The 24,556-nt window shown below is 49.9% G+C and overlaps 1 protein-coding gene across 9 annotated transcripts in view; it reads left to right on the forward strand.

Annotated features, from left to right (window-relative positions):
* Positions 1–13,819: 13,819 nt before the first annotated feature.
* The window catches only part of rsf1a (remodeling and spacing factor 1a), a 16,560-nt gene continuing 5,823 nt past the window's right edge, over positions 13,820–24,556 (forward strand). For 5 of the 9 annotated variants that reach the window (XM_054742246.2, XM_054742250.2, XM_054742247.2 and 2 more), the window contains exons 1-11: positions 16,170–16,545; positions 17,973–18,064; positions 18,142–18,234; positions 18,317–18,522; positions 18,605–18,723; positions 18,915–19,007; positions 19,074–20,295; positions 20,374–20,551; positions 20,629–20,847; positions 20,927–21,031; positions 21,121–21,200. In XM_054742246.2, coding sequence (XP_054598221.1) covers positions 16,329–16,545; positions 17,973–18,064; positions 18,142–18,234; positions 18,317–18,522; positions 18,605–18,723; positions 18,915–19,007; positions 19,074–20,295; positions 20,374–20,551; positions 20,629–20,847; positions 20,927–21,031; positions 21,121–21,200 — 2,624 coding nt within the window. In that variant the 5' untranslated portion in view covers positions 16,170–16,328. Of the gene's footprint in view, positions 14,112–16,169; positions 16,546–17,972; positions 18,065–18,141; positions 18,235–18,316; positions 18,523–18,604; positions 18,724–18,914; positions 19,008–19,073; positions 20,296–20,373; positions 20,552–20,628; positions 20,848–20,926; positions 21,032–21,120; positions 21,201–24,556 lie in introns of those variants that run through there. The other 4 variants (XM_054742252.2, XM_015950680.3, XM_054742253.2 and 1 more) reach the window with 3 other exon arrangements.

The raw sequence follows: 24,556 nt of genomic DNA on the forward strand, positions 1-24,556 counted from the left end.
CACGACCCCTAGTCTCTTGAACAGTCACAGCCTCCAAACCCATCCCAACAGCATTCTTATCCTCCATTCTGGGTCCACCTGACCCCTCCTCTGCAGATCCAACAGATCCATGACTTGGTCCAGGTTCCTCCATGGACTCCAAGCCATCAGACGCAGATGGCGTATCAAGCTGGGGGACATCACCACCAACTCCCAATGGAACCTTAGCAGTGACTGGGTGCAGCTCTTCGGCTACAGACTGTCCAGTTGATACAGATGGCAATCCAGACACCCACATTCTGGTCCTATAATCAGACAAATCCACTGACATGTCCACAGATACCTCATCCAGATCAGTAACAGACAAGTTCTCAACCTCGTCCTCTGGGACCGGAACATCCAACGGGAGAAAGTTTACTGGCATGATCAAATTGCGGTGGACCACCTTCTCTCGGCCAGTGGATGGCTCCTGGATCCTGAACGTGTGGCTTTCCTCTTGTACTCCAGTCACCACATAGACCACATCCTCCCAGCGGTCGGCGAGTTTTCTTTTACCACGTTCTCCTTTGTTTGCCAGCAACACTCTGTCACCAGTCTCAACGGGAGCGCCCCTTATTTTTCTATTGTACAGCTCAGCATGACGCTGTAATTGCTTTGACGCCGTTGTCTGTACCAAGTCAATGGCCTCTTTCAGGTCTGACCGCAACGACTGGATGTAGCGGTCATAATCTTTGACATCTGGGACATCCAGAACAGAGCCAAAGATCAGATCCACAGGTAGCCTGGGGACCCGTCCGAACATCAGCAGAAAGGGTGGGTAACCTGTGGTCTCATGAACTGTACAGTTGTAGGCGAATGTGAGGGACTTCAGCGCAGTGGGCCATCTCTGCTTGGACTTTGGTGGTAAGGTTCGAATCAAATTCCCCAGAGTTCGATTCATCCTTTCGCAGGAACCATTGTCCATGGGGTGATAAGGCGTTGTGTGTGACTTCTCAACCCCAGCAACTTCCAATAGTTCAGCAATGAGGGAACTTTCAAAATTGGCTCCCTGGTCTGAATGAAGCCTCTTGGGGAACCCATAGATGGAGAAAAAGTTGTTCCACAGCTGGTACGCCACTGCTTTTGCTGACTGATTGGGGCATAGAAATGCATGAGCCATCTTAGTAAAGTGATCGGTGACCACCAAAACATTCAGTGACCTATTGGAAGAGTCTTCTGCGGACCAGAAGTCTACACAAACCAACCCCAGTGGCTCAGATGTCCTTATGCTCTCCAATGGAGCTTGGCTTCTGGATCTGGTGACTTAGCCACAACACACCACCTACAGCGGCGCACATACTCCACCACATCCCTGTACAGTCCAAGCCAGTAGAACCTCTGGCGTGCGAGATACACTGTTCGTTGTTGGCCCTGGTGTCCCGCCTCGTCATGAACTCCTTTCAGGACTCTCAGTCGCAGCGACGATGGCACCACATACAGGAATGTTTTGTTCTTTGTTATTCCACTCTTCGCCACCCGATACAGTATGCCATCCCTGACGGTCAGTTTGTCCCAATCCTTAAGAAGTTTGTTGATCTCTGCTGGTTCCTTGGCTCGTTCTCTCCGAGAGGGTCTCCGTCCCCTCTGCACATAATATAGCAGTCTACACAACACACTGTCAGCACCTTGCTTCTCCAGCAGCTCCTCACGAGGGATTACTGTCTGTCCTGAACAATCTGGCAACTGCACTGTTTGTGGAAAATGGGGCAAGAGAAGTGCTTGCCGGCACAGCCTTGGCTCCTGCTGCTCACATGCCTGGAGGACCGCAGAGACTTCCTCAGCTGCTAGCGATCCCGTCACCACAGCAGCTACACTCCCTGATGTTGCTGGGTCGCCCTTCCCCATGCCATTTTCTCCAGGATGGACTGAACAACGAAAGGCTTCCTGCACCCCATAAGCACACACTGCTGCCGCTTCCGCCAAGAGATCTTTGTATGCCACCCTAATCAACTTCCGAGACATTGTTCTGTGAACAAATGGTTCCCGGCTGAGGGCATCAGCCACAATGTTTTGGGGACCGGGGATGTACCTGATGTCAAAACTGAAAGGCGCCAGCTTTGCAATCCACCGCTGTTCACAGGTATCTAGACGGGGCTTAGACAGGATATATGTCAGGGGATTATTATCTGTCCAGACTGTGAAGGGATGCCCTCTCAGCCAATGGTGGAATTTATCACACACCGCCCACTTTAGTGCAAAAAACTCCAGCCTGTGCGCTGGGTATTTAGACTGTGCGTGACTGAGCGACTTGCTTGCGAAAGCAATGGGTCTGGCAGTCGAGCCCTCTTCTGGTACTTGTGATAATACAGCCCCAAGACCGCTCGTCGATGCATCTACAGACAACAAGAAGGGCTTCTCGAAGTCTGGATGCGCCAAAATGACTTGGTCCAACAAAGTCTGCTTCAGCTTAACGAATGACTGCCGACACTCCTCTGTCCAGTCACTTGCTTGTAGTGCTTTCCGCTCTTTGCAGCGCTTCCTCCCTCTTCCACAGGGACCTTTCACACCAGAAACCAACCCAAAGAGCAGCTTGGCCAGGGAAGAGCACCCCTCAATAAACTGCTGGTAGAACACTACCATTCCCAAAAAGGACCTGATCTTTTGTGGCGATGGGATGCTTGACTGGCCCTCCATCACATCGGCTTCAGTCAACGATGTGATCGCAGCTACTTTCTCTGGATCTGAGGTGATGCCATCTGCAGTCACAACGTGCCCCAGAAATTTCACCGATCGCCTCAGAAAATGACATTTCTTTGGGGCTAGTTTTAAGTTGTTAATACTGAGCCGCCTGAAGACCATCTCAAGAATTTCCAGCACCAGAGTCTCAGTGGGGGCAAACACCAACACGTCATCCAGGTAGCACAGGAGACTAAGGAAGTTCTGATCTCCAAACACGCTCAGCATCATCCTCATAAACGTCGCCGGGCTGTTGCATAAACCCTGCGGCATCCTGTTGTACTCATACAGCCCGAAAGGAGACGTGAACGCGGTGTATTTCCTGTCATCATCGTGCACCTCAATGTTGTAATATCCTGACGTGAGATCCATAGTTGAGAAAAAGGCGTTGCCACCCAGTGCTGCGAGGGCATCTGCAGGATGAGGTAGTGGGTGTGCGTCTTTGACTGTCCTTGCATTGAGCCAACGAAAGTCATTGCAAACTCTTAGCTCCCCTGACTTTTTCCAGACCAGCACGAGCGGAGAAGCAAACTCGCTACTGGACTTCTGGATGATATCTTTCTCCTCCATTTCATCCAACACCTGCCGCAGCTTTTCATACTGTGTGGGTGGTACACGCCTGCATGGGAGCCTAAACGGCTTTCCATCCACCACTCGGATCCGGTGAAGATAGCCAGCAGCTTTCCCACAGTCGAGCTTGTCTTTTGAAAAGATTGCTTGGTACTTTGTGATGAGACCAACTAGCTCCTCACGGCCAGCTTGTGATGCCTCACACGATTCAATGTCAATGTCTGACAGACCAAGTACATGAAGGGACACATGCAATGGATCAGTGTGTTTATCCAGTCCTCTTGAGACATGACGATCAGGGAGAGTGGAGGCATCCGACACCAGACTCTGATCATCCACATCCACCTCTGAACTTGCAACTGGCATCTGCACATTTTGTCTGAAGGTACTATCACTCAACTTTTCTGGATCGCTCAGGCTCTCTAGCGCTGCACATACACATGCGTCGGCCAGTATGGCATTTCTTTTCAGGGTCATGCATTTATTAAATGGGTTGACTACTTTTACCGGCAGCCACCCGTCACTCCTCAGTACAGTCACTGTCCTGCCCACCATTACTGATCTTGGACCCCCTCTTGTGCTGGTTGGTTCAGTCATCACGGTGCTGCCGACAATTGTGTCATTTGCCCCTTGCAGTTTACCCCACACCAGGTGTTCAGTGAGTGGCTCCAGCGTCACAGCTCTTTTTGTTCTGACAGTTCCTACTCTGTGTGATGGTTCCTCTGCACATTTCTCCACACCAGCCAACAGACAGAAAAGCTTTTCCTCTCGGCTGCATTTGTCCGCTTGGTTAGAGAGACACTCAGTCCGTCCACTCCCCTTGCTTTCAACTGGTGAACTAAATGGCGCAGCATGTTACTCCCCAGGATGATGTCATTGTTCTGGTTGTCAACCACTAGAGTCGGGACAATCATCCTGCACCCATAGAGTTCCACCTCCAACTCACACATGCCGGCTGGAACTGTCTTGGAACCACCACAGCCCACAAGTACCACATCAGTGGGGCTCAACACATTTTCTGGTAGAACATTACAGTTATACAGTTGGGAGAAAACTACAGAGCTTAATGTGCAGACCATGGAACCACTATCTATCATTGCTCTCACCGGTAATTTGCCCCCCACCAATACAGTTTCATAAAACAGTTCATCTTGTGATTTCAACCTTTGCGTGTATTGGAGAGCCGGTCTATGTCCCAGATTTCTCTCTTCGCATACAGTCCGGTAGACCGATTCTAAATCCTCATCATTCTCAGTGCACACTGGGGGATCACTTTTCGGCCCAACACTGTCCCCCTCTGAATGTCGGCCGTTTAGTTTTCCATCTGCCGAGCCGCGGAACCCGTGGTCGTCTGGGTACTTTGCAGGGCTCCCGGACAGGCAGCACGTGTATGATCAGGTGAGTGGCATCCAAAGCACAGCCGGTTCATTTTACAGTGGTGATGGGTCGTGTGTTCTTTATCACCACAGATGACGCAGGGGGTAACAGTCCTGCCTCTCATTGCTTGCGTCTGGCGAGGATGTGCTCCACCTCTTCCTGATGTCACATCTCTCCATGGCTGCTGGTCCAGCATCCGCTCCAACAAGCACATGATGCGCTCAAGCCGGTCAGCAGAGACATCAGCAGGCTGTGCTTCTTGCAGTTGCGTTGAGGCCACCATCGACGGCACCTGCTGCATACACAACTTCACATTTGGTTGTTGGGCAGTGTGTGGGGCACACGTTTTCGCTTGAAGAAACCTTGCACCACTCCCACGGTTCTCCACTAGTCGGTCATGAACCTCCGTCACCGACCACTGAGCCAAAGGTTTGCATTTAAAAATCAATGACAGTTCTGGGTCAGGGCAGTGTCTGATAAACATGGCTGTCAGGTCGCGTGACAGGTACTCAAATGCCTTACTTTGTCTCTTAAGGCCATCCTCAGTCATGTCCATTGCTCTGTTCAGTCGCAGCCAATAATCAAAGGGGTCCTCCCCTTCCTTTGGTAAAGTTGCATAAAAATCAGCCAAGGGCATGCCAGAAGAGACTGTATCACTGAAGTGCTGCTTTAAAATCTCAAAGATGGGACCTGGGCCACTAGACAGAGATATCAGTGGTTTACTACGAATTCCCACTTTAACCACTTCCCTTGCCCTCTCCCCAAGTTTAACCAGCACTTCCTCAGCCTGTTCAGTAACTGGAACCCCTTTTCTTTTTAGAAATGCCAACATCAGCTCCTCCCACTCCTGCACAGTGAGACCATCTTGCCCATCCCCTTTAAACCCAGTGGGCTCTTTAGCTTCAGAGCGTACCACTACATTTAGTAGAGATGGATCTACAACTGTGTTAACAGCAGGATTTCTGGAGATAGACCCTAGCCCAGTACTTAAACGAGATTCCAGACACGAGGCAATGGACTCGCCAATGGACAAGCCGATTCGGGCAGCCATATCAGCCATGTAACTTTCTGAAGCCCCTCCCTCTTGTGAAACCTGAGCTTGACACACATCATGACTAGCACACCCCGATGTATCAACACCCTCCACCAGATCCCTAACTGCAGGTCCTGGAGTGGATGACTCTTGAAAGGGCAAAAACATGGCCCTGCCCCTGCCAAACCCTGGGAGAGGAGTAGATGTTGCTGTCCCCCTCCCACGTCCCAAAACTCTGGTAATGTCCATCATGAGCACCAAAAAAAAATAAAAATAAAAATGAACACCCAACTACTACATACAATGAAAGATCTGAAACTTCCCCAGCAAGAAAATTGAAGTGGCTGATGAAAAATAAAAATAAATTATTTCTCTTATTAATCCACTTTCTTATTTTTATAAATCTTTCATACCATATAGTTTTTTTTAGCCACCCAACAACAAAAAATAAAATAAAATAAAATAAAAAGACAAATCAAATCTTTCTGATCATTTCAGTCAAAACACATTCAGAAACAGGTCAGCTCAGCCATCAAGAAGGATATTGCGTCACTTAGCAACCAGAGCTCTACCAAGGTCCCGGTCACCCATCCAAGATGGCGGCCGTATTCAGTCACAAATAGCTGCAGGCTGCAGTTCACCACACGGCCGCTGCGTCACCGCCACCGTCCAAAGCAGCAGGCAGACGAGGCTCTGAAGGTCCCCACTGCGCCCGTAGCGGATGCCCCCCTCCTGCAGCGTAGCTCCGTTACCACGGCGACAGCACCAGGCAATAGACGCGTCCCACTCCGGCGATGGACGAAGGATCCGGGTCACGGCGCCAGTGTAACCATACCAGCCCTGGTACTGGTAGGTTCAGTTCTTTATTAACTCTGCGTTGTGTTGTACAAAGAGTCTTGAGACGAAGTTTTTGCTGACACCAGCATTTAATCTGTCAACACAGGAATGCTGGTCAGAAACCTAGCTTTTGGTAGGATTGGTAGGATCAAACAGCACACTCTGTTGGAATAAAAATACTGACATAAGTATTAAATAACTTTGAAAGTTTTCCTCACATACGTGCGTTGATAGAACCCGACCTACCTCGATCGGCTCCGTCTTAAAACTGACTAACCGCCAGCGCAGCTGGACACGTTAGTACGTAATGCACGTAAACGGTTTCAACTGTTTTACTGATGGCAAGTGGAATGACACTATTTACTCTGTTACACCTCCTTCTTTTAAATTCCCTTCCAGTACGGTTCAGTCTCCAGCCTTGCTGGGTCTACTCTACTATTATTACCCTGACACTGAGACAACTTTAGCTGGTTGGGTCGAGAAGAGCTGGTTTATTCGTCTTGCTCCACTTTCTCTTGGTTATCTCTTTTAGGTGACTAGCCAAGGCTTGGAGCCTTTGGTAGTTACTAGTGCTTTAGGTATGGGCTTCTGGCTGTAGCTCTTGAGTCTTTTTCTCATTGAACCTTTCTGGAGCTCTGGTCGGCTCACTTCTCTCCGTGTTGCCTTGATTTTGACCTCCAACCTCCTCTTCCTTGGTGGGTATTGTTTCTCATGGTTGCTTTTGCACTTATAGCCAAGTATCTCAAGAATCACTGCTGCTGAAGTGTATATCAGCTCAATTGTTTCAGTGATGTTGGTTGTAGGAATCGTTCTCAATGCTGCACTCACATCTTCAAACATTTCTGAAGGTACATCACTCAGCTGTTGTAGTTGGGGTTGCCAGGTGTTTATTTGTGCCATTATCTCATCTCTCAGGTCAGTTGCTGCGTCAGTCAGCTTTGTTTCACTCGGGCTTCGTACCCAGTCTCTGGATGGAGAGATGCTGTTAACTGTTCCAGTAGCCCACTTTTCATCAAGCTGCTCTGATTCCCCAGAACCTGACGCAGACTTTGTTTGGCCGAGCGATATCTGAGCCGGCATCTCATTCCTTTTTGTTGCTCTCATCATGTTATGAGGTAAGCGAATAGTACTAAGGGTCTTGTCTAAGTATCCTTTGGTAGAAGGGTCTTTCCTAAGGGTCCACACTGGATGTTGGTATTTTTGCCACAACCTGGGTCTCTCACTAGGGAGACAACAGAAGTTTCGAACCACTTAACCATACAGGTGCAGTTCATTCATTCATTCATTCATCCATCCATCCATCCACTTATATATATATTGAAACGGAACGGAATTACTCTTATTTTTCCCTTCTTTGCTCAGGACTAGTCTGCATGAGATATGGTCTCAAGGTCTCATGCATTCCTTTTAACCTGCTTATTTTCAGCTCAACACAAGAATGAAGAATGAACTCTTTTCTTTTAATTAATAAAAGAACTCAATTTTAATAAAGCTAATCCATCTGTTAGTCAATATAATAAGATGTGACCGACCTGTGAAATCAAAATATTAATTACTTTATTATGATCCTATAGAAATAATAAGTACTGTGACTTTAAGTGTCTCCTCCTTGAACCGTCACCTTATCGTGGTGGAGGAGTTTGAGTGCCCTAATGATCCTAGGAGCTATGTTGTCTGGGGCACTTAGTGCCCCTGGTAGGGTCTCCCATGACAAATTGGTCTTAGGTGAAGGGTGAGACAAAGAACGGTTCGAAGGATCTTTCATGGCGGTTAAAACGAAGAGTCGGAGTACCCGGCCCGGAGGGTTACCGGGGTCCCACACTGGAGCCAGGCCTGGGGTTGGGGCCCGTGAGCGAGCGCCTGGTGGCCGGGCTTTCGCCCATGGGGCCCGGCCGGGCCCAGCCCGAACCGGATACATGGGCTCGTCCAACTGTGGACCCACCACCCGCAGGAGGAACATGAAGGGTCCGGTGCAATGCGAATCGGGTGGCAGACCAAGGCGGGAGCCTTGGCGGTCCAATCCCCGGACAAGAAAACTAGTTTTTGGGACATGGAACGTCACCTCGCTGGCGGGGAAGGAGCCGGAGCTTGTGGCAGAGGTTGAGCGGTACCGGCTAGATATAGTCGGACTCACCTCGACACATTGCATTGGCTCTGGAACCCGAGACCTGGAGAGGGGTTGGACACTCTACTTTGCTGGAGTTGCTCCGGGTGAGAGGCGGAGGGCTGGGGTTGGCTTTTTGTTAGCCCCGAGACTCTCTGCCTGTGTGTTGGGGTTTACCCCGGGGGACAAGAGGGTAGCTTCCTTGCGCCTTCGGGTCGGGGAACGGGTCCTGACTGTTGTTTGTGCTTATGGGCCAAATATCAGTTCAGAGTACCCACCCTTTTTGGAGTCCCTGGGACGAGTGCTAGATAGTGCTCCATCAGGGGACTCCATTGTCCTGCTGGGGGACTTCAATGCTCACGTGGGCAATGACAGCTTGACCTGGAGGGGTGTGATTGGGAGGAACGGCCCACCTAATCTGAACTCGAGTGGTGTTTTGTTATTGGACTTCTGTGCAAGCCGCAGTTTGGCCATAACGAACACCATGTTCGAACATAAGGATGCCCACCGGTACACTTGGTACCAGGGCAGCCTAGGTCACAGGTCGATGATAGATTTTGTAGTCGTATCATCTGACCTGCGGCCATATGTTTTGGACACCCGAGTGAAGAGAGGGGCGGAGCTGTCAACTGATCACCACCTGGTGGTGAGTTGGATCAGATGGCAAGGGAACATGCCGCGTAGACCTGGCAGACCCAAACGCATAGTGAGGGTCTGCTGGGAACGCCTGGCAGAAGAACCTGTCAAGACGGTCTTCAACTCCCACCTCCGGCAGAGCTTTGACCACGTCCCGAGAGCAGTGGGGGACATTGAGTCCGAGTGGGCCTTGTTCCACTCTGCGATTGTCGAGGCGGCTGTTGCTAGCTGTGGTCGTAAGATGGCCGGTGCCAGTCGTGGTGGCAACCCCCGTACCTGCTGGTGGTCACCAGAGGTTCGGGGAGCCGTCAGGCTGAAGAAGGAGGCCTACAGGGCGTGGCTGGTCTGTGGGTCTCCGGAGGCAGCAGACAGGTACCGGATAGCCAAGCGGGGTGCAGCAGTGGCAGTTGCCGAGGCAAAATCTCGGGCGTGGGAGGAGTTTGGTGAGGCCATGGAGAAAGACTATCGATCGGCTCCAAAGAGGTTCTGGCAAACTGTCTGGCGCCTCAGGAGAGGAAGGCAGCAACTCGCTCACACTGTTTACAGTGGGGATGGGGAGCTGCTGACGTCAACTGAGGCTATAGTCGGACGGTGGAAGGAATACTTTGAGGAGCTCCTCAATCCCACCAATGCGCATTCCGAGGAGGAACCAGAGCTGGGAGGCCTGGGGATGGACTGTCCGATCTCGGGGGCAGAAGTTGCTGAGGTAGTCAAACAACTACACAGCGGCGGAGCCCCGGGGGCGGATGAGGTTCGTCCTGGGTATCTCAAGGCTATGGATGTTGTAGGGCTGTCATGGTTGACACGTCTCTACAACATTGCGTGGTCATCGGGGGCAGTTCCTAGGGAGTGGCAGACCGGGGTGGTGGTCCCCATCTTTAAGAAGGGTGACCTGAGGGTGTGTTCCAACTATAGGGGGATCACACTCCTCAGCCTCCCTGGAAAGGTCTACGCCAAGGTACTGGAGAGGAGGGTCCGATCGATAGTTGAATCTCAGATAGAGGAGGAGCAATGTGGTTTTCGTCCTGGCCGTGGAACTGTGGACCAGCTCTATACCCTTGCAAGGGTGATGGAGGGGGCATGGGAGTTTGCCCAACCAATCCACATGTGCTTTGTGGATTTGGAGAAGGCTTATGACCGTGTCCCCAGGGGCACCCTGTGGGGGACGCTCCAGGAGTATGGGGTGGGTGGCTTTCTGTTAAGGGCCATTCAGTCCCTTTACCAGAGGAGCGTGAGTTTGGTCCACATAGCCGGTAGTAAGTCGGACCTGTTCCCAGTGAGGGTTGGACTCCGCCAGGGCTGCCCTTTGTCACCGGTTCTGTTCATCACTTTTATGGACAGAATTTCTAGACGCAGCCGTGGTGTGGAGTGTGTCGAGTTTGGTGGCAGGAGAATCTCGTCTCTGCTTTTTGCGGATGATGTGGTCCTCCTAGCTTCATCCAGCTCTGACCTTCAGCTCTTGCTGGGTAGGTTCGCGGCCGAATGTGAAGCGGCTGGGATGAGGATCAGCACCTCCAAATCTGAGACCATGGTTCTCGACCGGAAAAGGGTGGCTTGCCAACTCCGGGTCGGGGGAGAGGTCCTACCTCAAGTGGAGGAGTTTAAGTATCTCGGGGTCTTGTTCAAGAGTGAGGGTAGGAGGGATCAGGAGATTGACAGGCGGATTGGTTCGGCGTCTGCAGTGATGCGGACGCTGAGCCGATCTGTCGTGGGGAAGAGGGAGCTGAGCCAGAAAGCCAGGCTCTCGATTTACCGGTCGATCTACGTCCCAATCCTCACCTATGGTCATGAGCTTTGGGTAATGACCGAAAGAACGAGATCGCGGATACAAGCGGCCGAAATGAGTTTCCTCCGTAGGGTGGCCGGGCTCAGCCTTAGAGATAGGGTGAGGAGCTCGGACATTCGGGAGGGACTCGGAGTAGAACCGCTGCTCCTCCGGATCGAAAGGAGCCAGTTGAGGTGGTTTGGGCATCTGGTCAGGATGCCTCCTGGACGCTTCCCCGGGGAGGTGTTTCGGGCATGTCCTGCCGGCAGAAGGCCCCCGGGTCGACCCAGGACACGTTGGAGAGGTTACATCTCCAATCTGGTCCGGGAACGCCTTGGGGTCCTGCTGGAGGAGCTGGTGGACAAGGCCGGGGAGAGGACGGCCTGGAGCTCCCTAATTGGGATGCTGCCCCCGCGACCCGGACCCGGATAAGCGGAGGAAGACGAAGACGAAGACGAAGACTTTAAGTGTTCCAACAGGACTCATTTCACGTAGCGTTAAAAGGACATAACACATTACTTTCACCGATCCAGTCAGAATCTTACAGATCTGACGGAGGCGTGGTTCTGATGGTGTTTGGTAATTTTTCATTCGACAATAAACCATAACATCCGAGGTATAAAACTAAACCACTTCATCTCTAACGCCAGTTCAAAGCGTTCCAGAGAAAGTGACGGAGTGGCCAATCCTATCTAAACTCTTTAACCGAAAGAACCAAAGACAAGCTGAAAAATCCAGTCGCTATAACAACCAGCGGCAATAACAGCTCCTTTCAGAATAAAAGTTCCATCCACCGACCCAGGTTTGGGTCTAACCAGACGCCAATAAAAGTGTCGTGTGCTGGAAGTAACTCAAGATGGGTTTGATCGGAACCGCGGCTTCTTCTACCAGCTCGGTTCCAGAGAGGGTTCACTGGACCTCGATATTCCTGATCTACAGAGGACTTCCACTGAAGGCAAAGGTAGACCGGCAAATGGTGTCTCATGTGTTTCTGAAGCTAACCAAAGCTTAATGCAAAACAACATCGTCAGTTCCCGTCAGAACTAATCGCTTTGTCGGATTTGCTGGTTCTGAATTACATCACACGTCATCCATCCACTGCCTCATCCACTTTAGTTACACCATACATTTAGTTTTAAAGTCAGTCTAGTTTAATTTGTTAGTAATAAAATTCGTAAATTTTAAACTTGACTCTCTTCTGTTGTCTCTGAGTGAACATGTAACGGTTATCTAATCCCTGCAATAAAAAGATCCAATCTTCTGGTTTAAATAACCCAGTGTCCATTAGATGGGACTCATACTCGATATGGATCTTATGTCTATGGTCATTAATTGAACTGTAATCCTCGGTTTCATTACATATATATCCAATTCAAATTCATTTATATTGTGTCAAATCACGACAAGAGTTGTCTCAAGGCACTTCACACAGTATCAGTATAACGTTTCCTATATGAGGATCACAGCAGGTTGCATCGAGTCACTGACTAGTGTCAGTGACTATACAGCAATCCTCATACTAAGCAAGCATGCAGCGACAGTGGAGAGGAAAACTCACTTTTAACAGGAAGAAACCTCCAGAGAATCCTGGCTCAGTATAAGCAGCCATCCTCCACGACTCACTGGGGATCGAGAAGACGGCACACAGACACACAGACACACACACACACACACACGCACACGCACGCACACACACACACACACACACACACACACACACACACACACACACACACACACACACACACACACAGTTCTACAGTCTGCTCTTTAACTGTATTATTTTCTGCTATTTCAGCTGTTAACTTTATTTTCTCTCTAAGTGTTTTTATCCCCAGAAGAAGCTACAACGATGTTCTGCTGAGCTGTGGTGGCCTCATGGAGGGGGCCATCGTCTAGCACACTGCTGCTAACCACTTAAAAATTCTCTCTCTCCTGATAATAACTTTTTACTCTCTTTGACGTTGGATGTGCTACTACTAGTTTACCCGTTTAATTATAGATCCACTAGGATAAATACAATAAAGTTCATCTCTCACCAAATAGAATATTTACTTACAAATCACGATGTAACCATAGAAAGATGCAATCATAGATGACAGTTTTATTTGTTTTTACTCTTGTCTTTTTCGTAAAATATGTTCTTAACAGTTTTTTTTCTTTGTTTCAAATGTAAATCGTTGTCTGTCTTATCTCTTTTAACATTAACCTGCCAGGGGACTGCAGATTAGCCTAAGGCTACAATCTGGTATATTTACAGTTGTATTGCTGTTCATAAATATTCATTGTCCTGTGTGTGTGTGTGTGTGTGTGTGTGTGTGTGTGTGTGTGTGTGTGTGTGTGTGTGTGTGTGTGTGTGTGTGTGTGTCAGTATCTTTTCCACGTCCTGGTTAATTCCTGACTGCAGTGCAGAGGTAAACGTAGAGCATGAACCTGCAGGTCAGATAAACAAAAATATTTGCAGCAAGCAAAAAGGCTAACAGTTTGATGCATTTGTCAGTCGGGAACAATGTAATATATAAATCAGATAGTTTCATCCTCAAGCCATAAACATGGATGGATGTGAGAAAAATAAGTTTAAAGTATGAGAGTACAATAATCTGGCTGCTTACTTCCCACATATACCAAATATGCACCACCACTGTGTGTATGTAAAGTAACTACATATATGTTTCAGTTAGACTAAACAAGACTGTTATTTAATAGTTTGATGTAAATCATTTATGTTGCTTTAATAAAACTGATATTTTAACATTTTAAACACAATTTGACACATGAAACGTGATGTAAGGGCATGTGTTGCAATTGCACAGTCATCCTTCAGAGGGCGCTGTCTCGACGGTCTCCGGGTCTGCAGCCGCTGGACAAACGTCGTGCTGAAAACTGAACCATAAAAAAACTAAAGTTAGACTGCGTCCACGCATTCATGCTGCCTTCGTCTGGGTGTAGGGCGGATGGAGTGTGAGCTAACTGTCGGGGGTTGAGAGGAAACAACTGAGAAGACATGTTGGTGTTGGTCGCGCTGAATTGTGGGCATTCTCGTTGTGCCGCCCTCTCTGGTCCTCCCAAACTTCTCAGAGCTCCATCAAGGTGACGTAAGTTATACCGGAAGAACAAACATTTCATTCAAACAATAAAACTCAGGAAAGCGTATTTGTAGCTGTACATTTCACGTGAAGGGAGAGTAGTTCATTATTGATAAATAAGTGACCCACACTTGTATAGCACATTTCAGAGTCAGGACTCCAAAGCACTTTACAGTGTCTCATTCAGCCATTCACACACTGCTGGTGATGAGCTACGATGTAGCCACAGCTGCTCTGGGGTGTGCTGACGGGCGAAGCTGCAGAGAACAGGCACCAGCAGTCCCTCAGACCACCACCAACAGGTAAGGTGGTTATGTGTCTTGCCCAAGGACACAACAGCAGAATTCTCTAACGGGAGTCGGATCGATCCTGCAACCTGCTTTACCTCCAGAGCTGTTACCTCCATTATTATTATTATTAGTAGTAGTAGTACTAGTAGTAGCAGCAGTAGTATTGACTTGGCCAGAAGGCTAATTTCTCCATCAGTCTGCCATAAAGATTTTTAAAAGGTGTGCTTAATGTTTTGCTGCTTGTCCAGCATTCACCAGTTTCTGTTTGCCAACATACATCTTCTTATGGCCAATCAGACATCCATAGTCTTGCTCCTTAATCCAGTTCAGGATCACGTGTAATCCACTTTATGGTGGCAGACACAGATTAAAAACACAAGCAATCCTGAAAACAGGTCACTCCTGGTTTCAGTCTGTAGATAACAATTAGTGTTGTCAAAAAATCGATACCTAGATATAAATCGATGCTAAAAGTGGTATCTAAATTAGATATTCCATCCCTGTGGTATCGATATTATGGAGTCTCACATATACACAGCCTTCTTAGGTAAAGCAGCCTCCGCCTCCCAGACAAACAGAAGACGACGCCGCATGGCTACATTGCAATTTCCCACGCGAGTTGTCTCCGATCCAAGTGTTGTCTGCCAAATAAATAAACAAAAACATAAACAGCGAATTTGGGAGGCGCTTCACAGCCCAACTTCATTAGCATACCAAGTCCGACACGTAGTTGTATATTCACGCTTATGTGCTTAAAGGAAACTCCCGTTTATTGCAACCCGGACTTAATCTCTAGCATGCAGTACGTTTGTTTACTCACGCTGACAACTTTGGTGCTACTTGGATTCCCCGGGGTATTTAGATCCATCGGCGGATCGCCATCAGTGTATATCCATATAACGGGTGCGGACGGGCACCCATGGTGCAGCCTCGAAATAAGACATTATCTGCACCAAAACATCTTCATGTCGAAAGGTTTTGTTAGGAATCATTAACGTGATTCCCCTGTTCGTTTGGAGCGAGTCTGGGATTTCTAGGCGTAAACAGACTAGCCGCGGCTAATCTAACCGGCGCTTTTAATGACGTCACTGCCGTGCGCCAATCTGTTTTTATTAAGATTACCGGTAGATGTACCTTTGTCCTACTGTGGAGAAATTAGTTTTCTCCCTTTACTGACCAACAGAGTTGTTCAAAAGTACAGAACAAAACATATGGCATTACATCTTATGACAAAAATGCACCTTAAACAGAGTTTAAGCAGCAAAACATCACTCTGCAAATATTGTTTGTTGATGTATGTTTACTTACTGAATGATTTGTGTTTTTATTCTGTACAGTGTCCTTGAGTGACCAGAAAGGCGCTTTTTTAAAAATTAAATGTATAAAAAAATGTATTAAATAGTGTATATATAGTGAGACAATTCATGATTTAAAGTGTTAACTTTCGCCAGTTTTTGTATGCACGTTTTAAAAAATGCTGATACTTGAAAGGTTTAAGCACTTTACACACTTAATTCTTAACATTTAATTTTTGCAATATGAATTGAGGAATGTTATTTTTTGAATAAACGTGTTCAATAAATTGGTGTTTTTAAATAGTATCGAAATCAAGTTTTTTTTCCAGTTTCGAAGCGAGTTTGAAATTTTAGTATCGTGACAACCCTAATAACAATTATATTCCAGATTTTCACACTGTGAGGTGTTCGGAGTTTTAGAATGAATTTAAATATTTATTTTATTTGAAAAAGATTTCGTTTAAATCTGAGTAAAAATGAAGCCGACCTCATTACTTGCCTTTATTGTGAAAATCCCTCCCGGAAGTGCCGTGCTCTCTGAGCCTCCATCTTGACGCCGGCGGATCCTCCATTCATTTCATTCGCGCACAGTCGCATCCGAGCTGCGAGCCCTCCCCTCCCGTTTCTGTTCGCCAGGAAAGATGGCTGCTCCGGCGGTGGTGACAAACTCCGGCCCGCCGCTCTGCCCGAGCTTCGCGGAGGTCTGTTCGTTTATGGAGCGGTACGGACCGGCGCTGGACCTCCCCGAGCTCACGTTCCTGCAGATGGAGAGGTACCTTCGAGACACGTCGGCAGGTGAGCGCCGTTGGAAGGAGAAAGAAAGCTGCGACACCGACCGAAGGGGCCATCATCATCATGGTGATGTTCAGGAGGAGTGTGATGGAAACTGTCTGTGTGGCCCGGGTGGGCGGCTTCACACCCGGACCCGGTACCAAACCGCCGTGTAGTACCGACCCGGGTCAGAACCGGGGTTGGTTGGAGAGGAAACGTGATGGAGAGGCGTGCGCGTTAAAGTTTATGGAACCGGGAACACGCGGGAGCTTGTAATCGGTAGTTAGTAGAAACTCATCGGTAATGTTTATGCTGTAAACGTAACGATGCGGCTCTGAGCGTCACCGGTTGGCTTTGGAGCCTTGTCAGGTGGAGTTTTAACCGGCCTCCCGTCACCGGCAGCTCCCGGTCTTCTGCACAGTGGCTGTTCGGTCACGAACACGTCGTTGTCTCTCCGGTCCGGTCGGTGTTTGGCGCAGCTGTCAAGACCCACAAAGCTACCGTCGCCCAAAAAACACTGGATGTCATTTTTTTCTGGGGAGAGAAAAAAATTCTGGACATGCGCATTAGACTTGGCTAACGAGTTAGCTTAAAAGATCCACTCAAGTTTTTAAATAAAACGAATATTTTTATTGATTTTCATCATCGTAGTTTATCTAAACACGATTTCCCGCGTTACGTTTGCCACAGCTCCTACGGGCTAGCTAACTTGTCTGGTTTAGCATCGAAAACACATTTTTAGTCCCTAAAACCAAATTATACGTAACAGCTGACATGTTTGCTGTAAATGTTGGGGTTCACACGTGATTCATATTTTATTCTACATTTGGATTCTGGACCCGAGATGAAAGGACTTCTACTTAATTTCAGTTGGTTTACCGAAGCAGCAGGAACAGTGGAATTTCCCACAAATGAAAGGACTCCGTAAAAGCCTCACATTATATCATCGTCCGGGCTGGTTTGGTTTGTTTACGAGGCTGAAGATGTTGTTGTCTTCTGCGTGCAGAGTAAACACGTGCATCAGTAGGAATAAGCTGTACGTTATAATACACTAGTAACGGACACACTCGCATGCATAAAAACGTGGATTCTGTTTAAAACACGTCAATAAAAACGATCATTAATGGTCACAAAACTCCGGGATAAAAACCAACCGACATGTAAGTTTTCAGCTGCTGAAAGGAGCCTCAAAAACCTGAGAAGCAGTTCGGGACCTTGTAGGGCTCTACAGCCCCCCGAGGCGCCTATGCTAAACCAGCCATTCAGCCATGTTTAATGGTTTTTGGATTCTTACTGGGAAAGTGGAATAAAGCCGCTCTGCTTAGTTTGGCCGGTGTTTCAGAATCTGATCGTTATTAAACGTGTTTCGTTTTTCTTTGTGGGGAAAATGAGACCAGGCGTCTGTTCTATTCAGACAAAACCGTTTAAAACATCCTCGTCACATGAAGGCAGCATTTAACCGAGACCATCTCATGTGAAGTGACCTGAAGCTGAATCGTTGTTTCTGTTTCTAGTCCCTAAACCTCTGGTGGAGCTCCACGTGAAGCTGCTCAGGAAGCTGGGGAGATCCGTGACCACTGACCGCTGGGAGAAGTACCTGGCCAAGGTGAGCAGTTTTCCTGCAGCTGAGTAAACGTGTGGATCCAGAGGAGTCCTGATCAAAGGCTTGGCTGTGTCCTGCAGGTTTGCCAGGAGCTGAACAGTACGTGGGCCTGGGAGCTGGAACAGAAGGGCTACCAGGAGATGTCGATGGAGTGCAAGTCCAGCATCCTAAAAGTATACCGTCTTTAGAACTGGACCTTCTGGGTCTGCGCCACAGAACGTCTGCATGAACCTCCTCCTGTTGTGTCTCCTCCAGTACCTGTGTGAGTGCCAGTTTGATGAGAACTTGAAGTTTAAGACGTTTGTGAACGACGAGGACCCAGAGAAGATGCGTCTGCAGCCAGTTGGTCGGGACCGGCAGGGCCTGATGTACTGGCTCCAACTGGACCATGAGCAGAACATCCGACTGTTCACGGAGGAGCAGGATGATCTGGACGGATCCACCTGGAAATGCATCGTCAGGTTGCACCTCTGCCCGCCTCTCAGACATGAGTGGTGTTTTTGTTTGGAAGGTTTCTGGACTCACCTGGTTCTGGTTCGGCAGGACCCGGAATGACCTGGCCGAGGCTGTGGAGCTGCTGAGGGCTCAGGTTGGCCCAAACCAGAGTCGGAATCAGAACCAGGCAGGATCCAGGAGTAACAGCCCTGCAGCCAAGGACACGGGTACGTGCTCGTCCTCCTGGCTCTCCAGACAGGAAGTAAACGTTAAAGTTCAGCTCCTAGAATCAGAGCCAACTTTATTAAATACTGTTCAGAAACGACGTCAAAACGAGGGTCGGGTCTCTCCTGAATACGTCATTTAAAGTAAAAGCTGAAGTCCTGACTCCGCCCACTCTGGTGTGTTTCATGTGAAGCTGCAGGTGAAGGAGAGTCTGGACTCTGCTGCTCCAAACCGCCCCAGACCTCAGAAGAACGAAGCCACACGGAGGAGGAACGGCTTAAAGAAGGTACCCAGCGTAGGACTCAGAAACCCGTGAGAGGCTCTGTGTGACGCTCGAGTTTCTGTGTTTCAGACGTGAAGCGGGACGACGCGACGCCCATCAAACTGGAAGACATGGAGGTGAAGGAGAAGACGGAGCTCAGACCCGCCGCCTTCGATAACCGTGTTAGCACCATCACCGCCATCAAACAGGAGCTCAAGGACGAGGCCCAGAACGCCGTGCCCGTTGTCATGGCGCCCAGCGTGGTTCTGACAAAAGTCAACCTGGTAGAAGAAGCAGAGCGAGCCGTTGTCAGGAGCAACCAGCAGGCCAAGATACCACTGAAGAAGAGGGATCTGAAGCTTGCCGATAGCTTCCATAGCAACCACCTTAGCAACAGCAGCAGCATCATCGTCTGTAACCCCGCCGTGATCCACAGTCAAGACGGACGTGAAAAAGCACCTCCAGGAAGTCCAGCGTCCTCGCAGCAGCAGCTGCTCGTCTCCGCGCAGAGGCAGGAACTGACCAATGGCAGAGCTTCTCATCTGCCTCTGAAGGAGGGACAAAACGGTGTCGTAGGGGTGAAAGGTCAGGCTGGAGCTGTCAGCCACGTCGGAGTCATCCGCGGCCCGTCTGAGTACCACCGAGCCACTGGTGCTGAGCAGCAGGAACAAAACGGGCCGAGCCCAGAACTCCACAGGACCAGGGTGGTGGAGGAGGACAAGGAGCTGACCCGGAAGTCCGTGCTGGTGAGGAAGGGACCTCCTGAAGGGGGGGCGACACCAGCACCTCCCTTTCTTCCTCCTCATGCAGGGATGGGGGATGAGAAGCTCCTAAAGCAGTCATCCTGTCAACCCGACGGAGCTCCTGAAGCCTCAGAAAGGAGCGCGGATTCTGTTGGGATCACCTCTCCGTCTGCAACGCCACAACCAAGGAGACGGCAGGAGGAGAACCGGGACAAAGCGGCTACGAAGGAGTCGGAGGAGACGAGGGATGCAGGAAGTCCTCAGCAGAAGGATGAGGATCCGAGGGTGACGGGAGAAAAAGTGGTGGAATCAAGCAGCTCGGTTTCATCTGTGAAACGGGGAGGGGGGCTGAACGGTCGAGTTAGCACCAAGAACCTCCAGTTTGGATCAGAACCTAAACAGAACCCTCTGGAGGAGGTGTCTTCAGAGCTCCAGAAGGAGGGAATCCGCTTAAAGATCAAGATTCCTCCTCACAGGAGAAACAAGTTAAGGAGAAAGGGAGGAAAGGCGCGAGAGCCAGAGGAGCAGGAGGAAGGGAGGTCTCTGAGGAGATCCGTGAGGATCTGCAGGTACGTGAGGATCCACGAGGAATCGCTTTAGCGTCACACACGGCCGATTCTCACCTCAGTTCACCCTTTTCCTTTAAGATCCTCTGCTTTGCCAAGCTGCCGGCTGAGCGCAAAGGTGGCCGAGAGCCAGAGGAAGAAACTGCAGACAAAACCGGCTCTTCCCGTCCGAACCAGGGAGGTAGAGGAGGAGGACGAAGGTGATGAAGAGGAGCCACGCAGAACCTGTGGACCTGCTGGGAAACTCAGGAAACGAAGGGTAACCTGCTGCTGAAGGGAGGCTGGACCAATCTGTCCCTTTTGGTTCTATCGGGTCCGTTTTGGCTTTCGTTTCAGGGGAAACGGAGACACGGCCGACCGCGGTGGACCGTCGTCCGCTCAAAGAGACGCAGACCTGACGAAGACCTGCAGGACAGCGGCAGGACGGCAGGAGAGGAGGAGGAGGAGGAGGAGGAGGAGGGAGGCAGCCATTCAGAGGAAGAGTTGTATAAATCAGAGGAGGTTCCCCGAGAAGACGCCTGCACTCACTGTGGCCTCCCCAACCACCCAGAACTGGTAAGACCCGCCCCTTCCCCTCAGAGATCAGACAGGTGATGAAGGTGGGCTCACTCCACGACCTTCGTGTGTTCCTCAGATCCTGCTGTGTGACTCGTGTGATGGCGGATACCACACCGCCTGTCTGAGGCCACCGCTCATGCTGATCCCGGATGGAGAGTGGTTCTGTCCGCCGTGTCAGCACGTGAGACGCACGCAGAACCACCACGCCGTACCGGTCGTCTTCACGCGGCCCTGATCTACTAACAGCAGCTTTGTGTTTGTCTGCTCTAGAAGATGCTGTGTGAGAAGCTGGAGGAGCAGCTGCAGAACCTGGACAGCGCTCTGAAGAAGAGAGAGAGAGCAGAGCGGAGGTACCCTTCAGACAGGGCTCCTCTGGGAGGTTAGACATGTCTGCTGCCCCCTGGTGGACGATACAGAGTAATCTCACTACAACAGGGTTAAGGAACGGTTAAACGCCAAACTAGAGCGGGTTCAAGCTGCTGTAGCCCACGCCACCCCGTACCAAACCCACGATGCCACACACGTCCTCTGCTTTCTAGATCCAAACGTCTTCTGTTGTCCGCAACTTCAAATGCTGTTTTTCTTTTTGGGACTCTGGTAGTTTGTCCTAAAGCTGAAGGAAGACCTGGTAGTTTGTCCTAAAGCTGAAGGTAGACCTGGTATTTGTCCTAAAGCTGAAGGAAGACCTGGTAGTTTGTCCTAAAGCTGAATGTAGACCTGGTAGTTTGTCTTAAAGCTGATGGAAGACCTGGTAGTTTGTCCTAAAGCTGAATGTAGACCTGGTAGTTTGTCCTAAAGCTGATGGAAGACCTGGTAGTTTGTCCTAAAGCTGAAGGAAGACCTGGTAGTTTGTCCTAAATCTGATGGAAGACCTGGTAGTTTGTCCTAAAGCTGATGGAAGACCTGGTAGTTTGTCCTAAAGCTGAAGGAAGACCTGGCAGTTTGTCCTAAAGCTGAAGGAAGACCTGGTAGTTTGTCCTAAAGCTGAAGGAAGACCTGGTAGTTTGTCCTAGAGCTGAAGGTAGACCTGGTAGTTTGTCCTAAAGCTGAAGGAAGACCTGGGACGATAACAAATGATCAAACCTTTATTATGCTTACTCAGGTGGAATGTGATCAGCAGTAAAGAAACGTCTGAGCTCCGTTTGTTTCCTTCGAGATCGTAGAGATCTATGTTATTGATGGTAGACGGTTTGTGAACCTACCAGCGATGCGTTTGTCCTTTAGTCTCTTGTTCTGCTGCAGCTTCCCCCAGCAGTGCGGGTCATACACCTAAAATGGCGCTAAGGGGGTGTGGTCGACATGCAGGTCACGTGTCTGACTTAAACCGATATATCAAGGCTGGAAAAGTTGACATCATTCTCATCTATCGTACGATTTACTAGTTTATTTGTTATCGCCCAGCCCCAGCTGAAGCAGTAGCAGCCGGCTGTTTCTCCTTCTGTGGTGTTGTTGAGCGGAGGTCCTCTCTCACAGCGGTGTTCTGGTGCTGACCATGTGAGTGTGTGATGAGCGGAGGACCCAGGGAGGTGCGGCGGTTCGGACAGACGACCACCGGATGATCTGATGGTGGTTTTGGTCTGAGATGTGTTGTTGGCGGAGGTTTTTAGACAAATGTAACAGAAGCACTCCCGTCGTTTTTATCCCCACAGTATATCTCTAGCTATGGTACGTTGGAACATTAAGCTAGCTCTAACCTTTAACCCCCATGCAACCACAAAGTAATGAAGACTAGTGTTTGAGTCGTTTTCCTTTGAAACCATGGATGTAATGCAGCTTATCGTTTATTTCTTAAGCGCCTCCCATGACCAAGGAGCTGAACACAACCATAAAACTGCTGTCGTCATTCAAATAAAGAGAAAACGTTTGTTGGCTAAAAACAGGAAACTAACATCCATCCATTCATTCATTCATTCATTATCATCCATCCACCCATTTTCATCCGCTTATCCGGAGTCGGGTCGCGGGGGCAGCAGCCTAACCTGAGAGGCCCAGACTTCCCTCTCCCCAGCCACTTGGGCCAGCTCCTCCGGGGGAATCCTAAAGCGTTCCTTGGACAGGTGAGAGACATAGTCCCTCCACCGTGTCCTGGGTCATTCTTTAAGTCTCCTCACAGTTAGACATGCCTGGAAAACCTCACCAGGGAGGCGTCCTAACTAGATGTCTGAGCCACCTCAACTGGCTCCTCTCAATGTGGAGGAGCAGCGGGTCTACTCTGAGCCCCTCCCGGATGACCGAGCTTCTCACCCTATCTCTAAGGGAGAGCCCAGACACTGTGGGGAAAACTCATTTCGGCCGCTTGTATCCGCGATCTCGTTCTTTCGGTCTCTACCCAAAGCTCATGACCATAGGCAAGGGTAGGAACGTAGATCGACCGGTAAATCTAGAGCTGTGCCTTGTGACTCAGCTCTCTCTTTACCACGACAGACCAGAGACCCGATCCTCAGGCCACCAAAACGGATGCCCTCCACACATTGGCTGCACCTAGAAATCCTGTCCATAAGAGCTACGAACAGGATCGGTGACAAAGGGCAGCCTTGGCGGAGTCCAACTCTCACTGGGACCGAGCCCGACTTACTGCCGGCAATGCGGACCACACTCTGACACCGGTCATACAGGGACCTAACCGCCCGTATCAGAGGGCCTGGTACCCCATACTCCTGGAGCACCCCCCACAGGGCCCCCCGAGGGACGCGGTCAAACGCCTTCTCCAAATCCACAAAACACATGTAGACTGGTTGGACAAATTCCCACGCACCCTCCAGGATCCCCCTAAGGGTCTAGAGCTGGTCCAGTGTTCCACGGCCAGGACCAAAACCACATTGCTCCTCCTGAATCTGAGGTTCAACAATCCGACGGACCCTCCTCTCCAGAATCCTGAATAGACCTTACCAGGAAGGCTCAGGAGTGTGATCCCCCTGTAGTTGGAACACACCCTGCCGTCCCCCTTTTTAAATAAGGGGACCACCACCCTGATCTGCCAGTTCAGTGGGACTGCCCCCGATGTCTATGCGATATTGCAGAGCCGGGTCAGCCAACACAGCCCCACAACATCCAGAGCCTTAAGGAACTCCGGGCGGATCTCATCCACCCCTGGAGTCTTGCCACAGAGGAGCTTTTAACCACCTCAGTGACCTCAGCACCAGAGATTTGAGAGGCCAACCCAAAGTCCCCAGACTCTGCTTCCTCACTGGAAGACCTGTCAGTGGGATTGAGGAGGTCTTCGAAGTATTCTGCCCACCGATCCACAACGTCCTGAGTAGAGGTCAGCAGCACACCGTCCCCACTCTAGATAGTGTTGGTAGCACACTGCTTTCCCCCCCCGAGGCGCCGGATGGTGGACCAGAATCTCCTCGAAGCCGTACGGAAGTCTTGCTCCATGGTCTCACTGAACTCCTCCTCCAGCCCGGGTTTTTGCCTCGGCGACCCCCCGAGCCGCGTTCCGCTTGGACTGCCGGTACCCGTCAGCTGCCTCTGGAGTCCCACAGGCCAAAAAGACCTGATAGGACTCTTTCTTCAGCTTGACAGCATCCCTAACCGCCGGTGTCCACCAGCGGGTTCGGGGTTGCCACCACGACAGGCACAGACGATCCTGCGACCACAGCTCCGGTCCCGCCTCAACAATGGAGGCATGGAACAGGGTCCATTCAGACTCAATGTCCCCCGCCTCCCCCGGAACATTTTGGAAGTTCTGTCGGAGGTGGGAATT

Source organism: Nothobranchius furzeri, chromosome 13 (genome assembly GCF_043380555.1).
Source record: "Nothobranchius furzeri strain GRZ-AD chromosome 13, NfurGRZ-RIMD1, whole genome shotgun sequence".
NCBI classification, from domain to species: domain Eukaryota; kingdom Metazoa; phylum Chordata; class Actinopteri; order Cyprinodontiformes; family Nothobranchiidae; genus Nothobranchius; species Nothobranchius furzeri.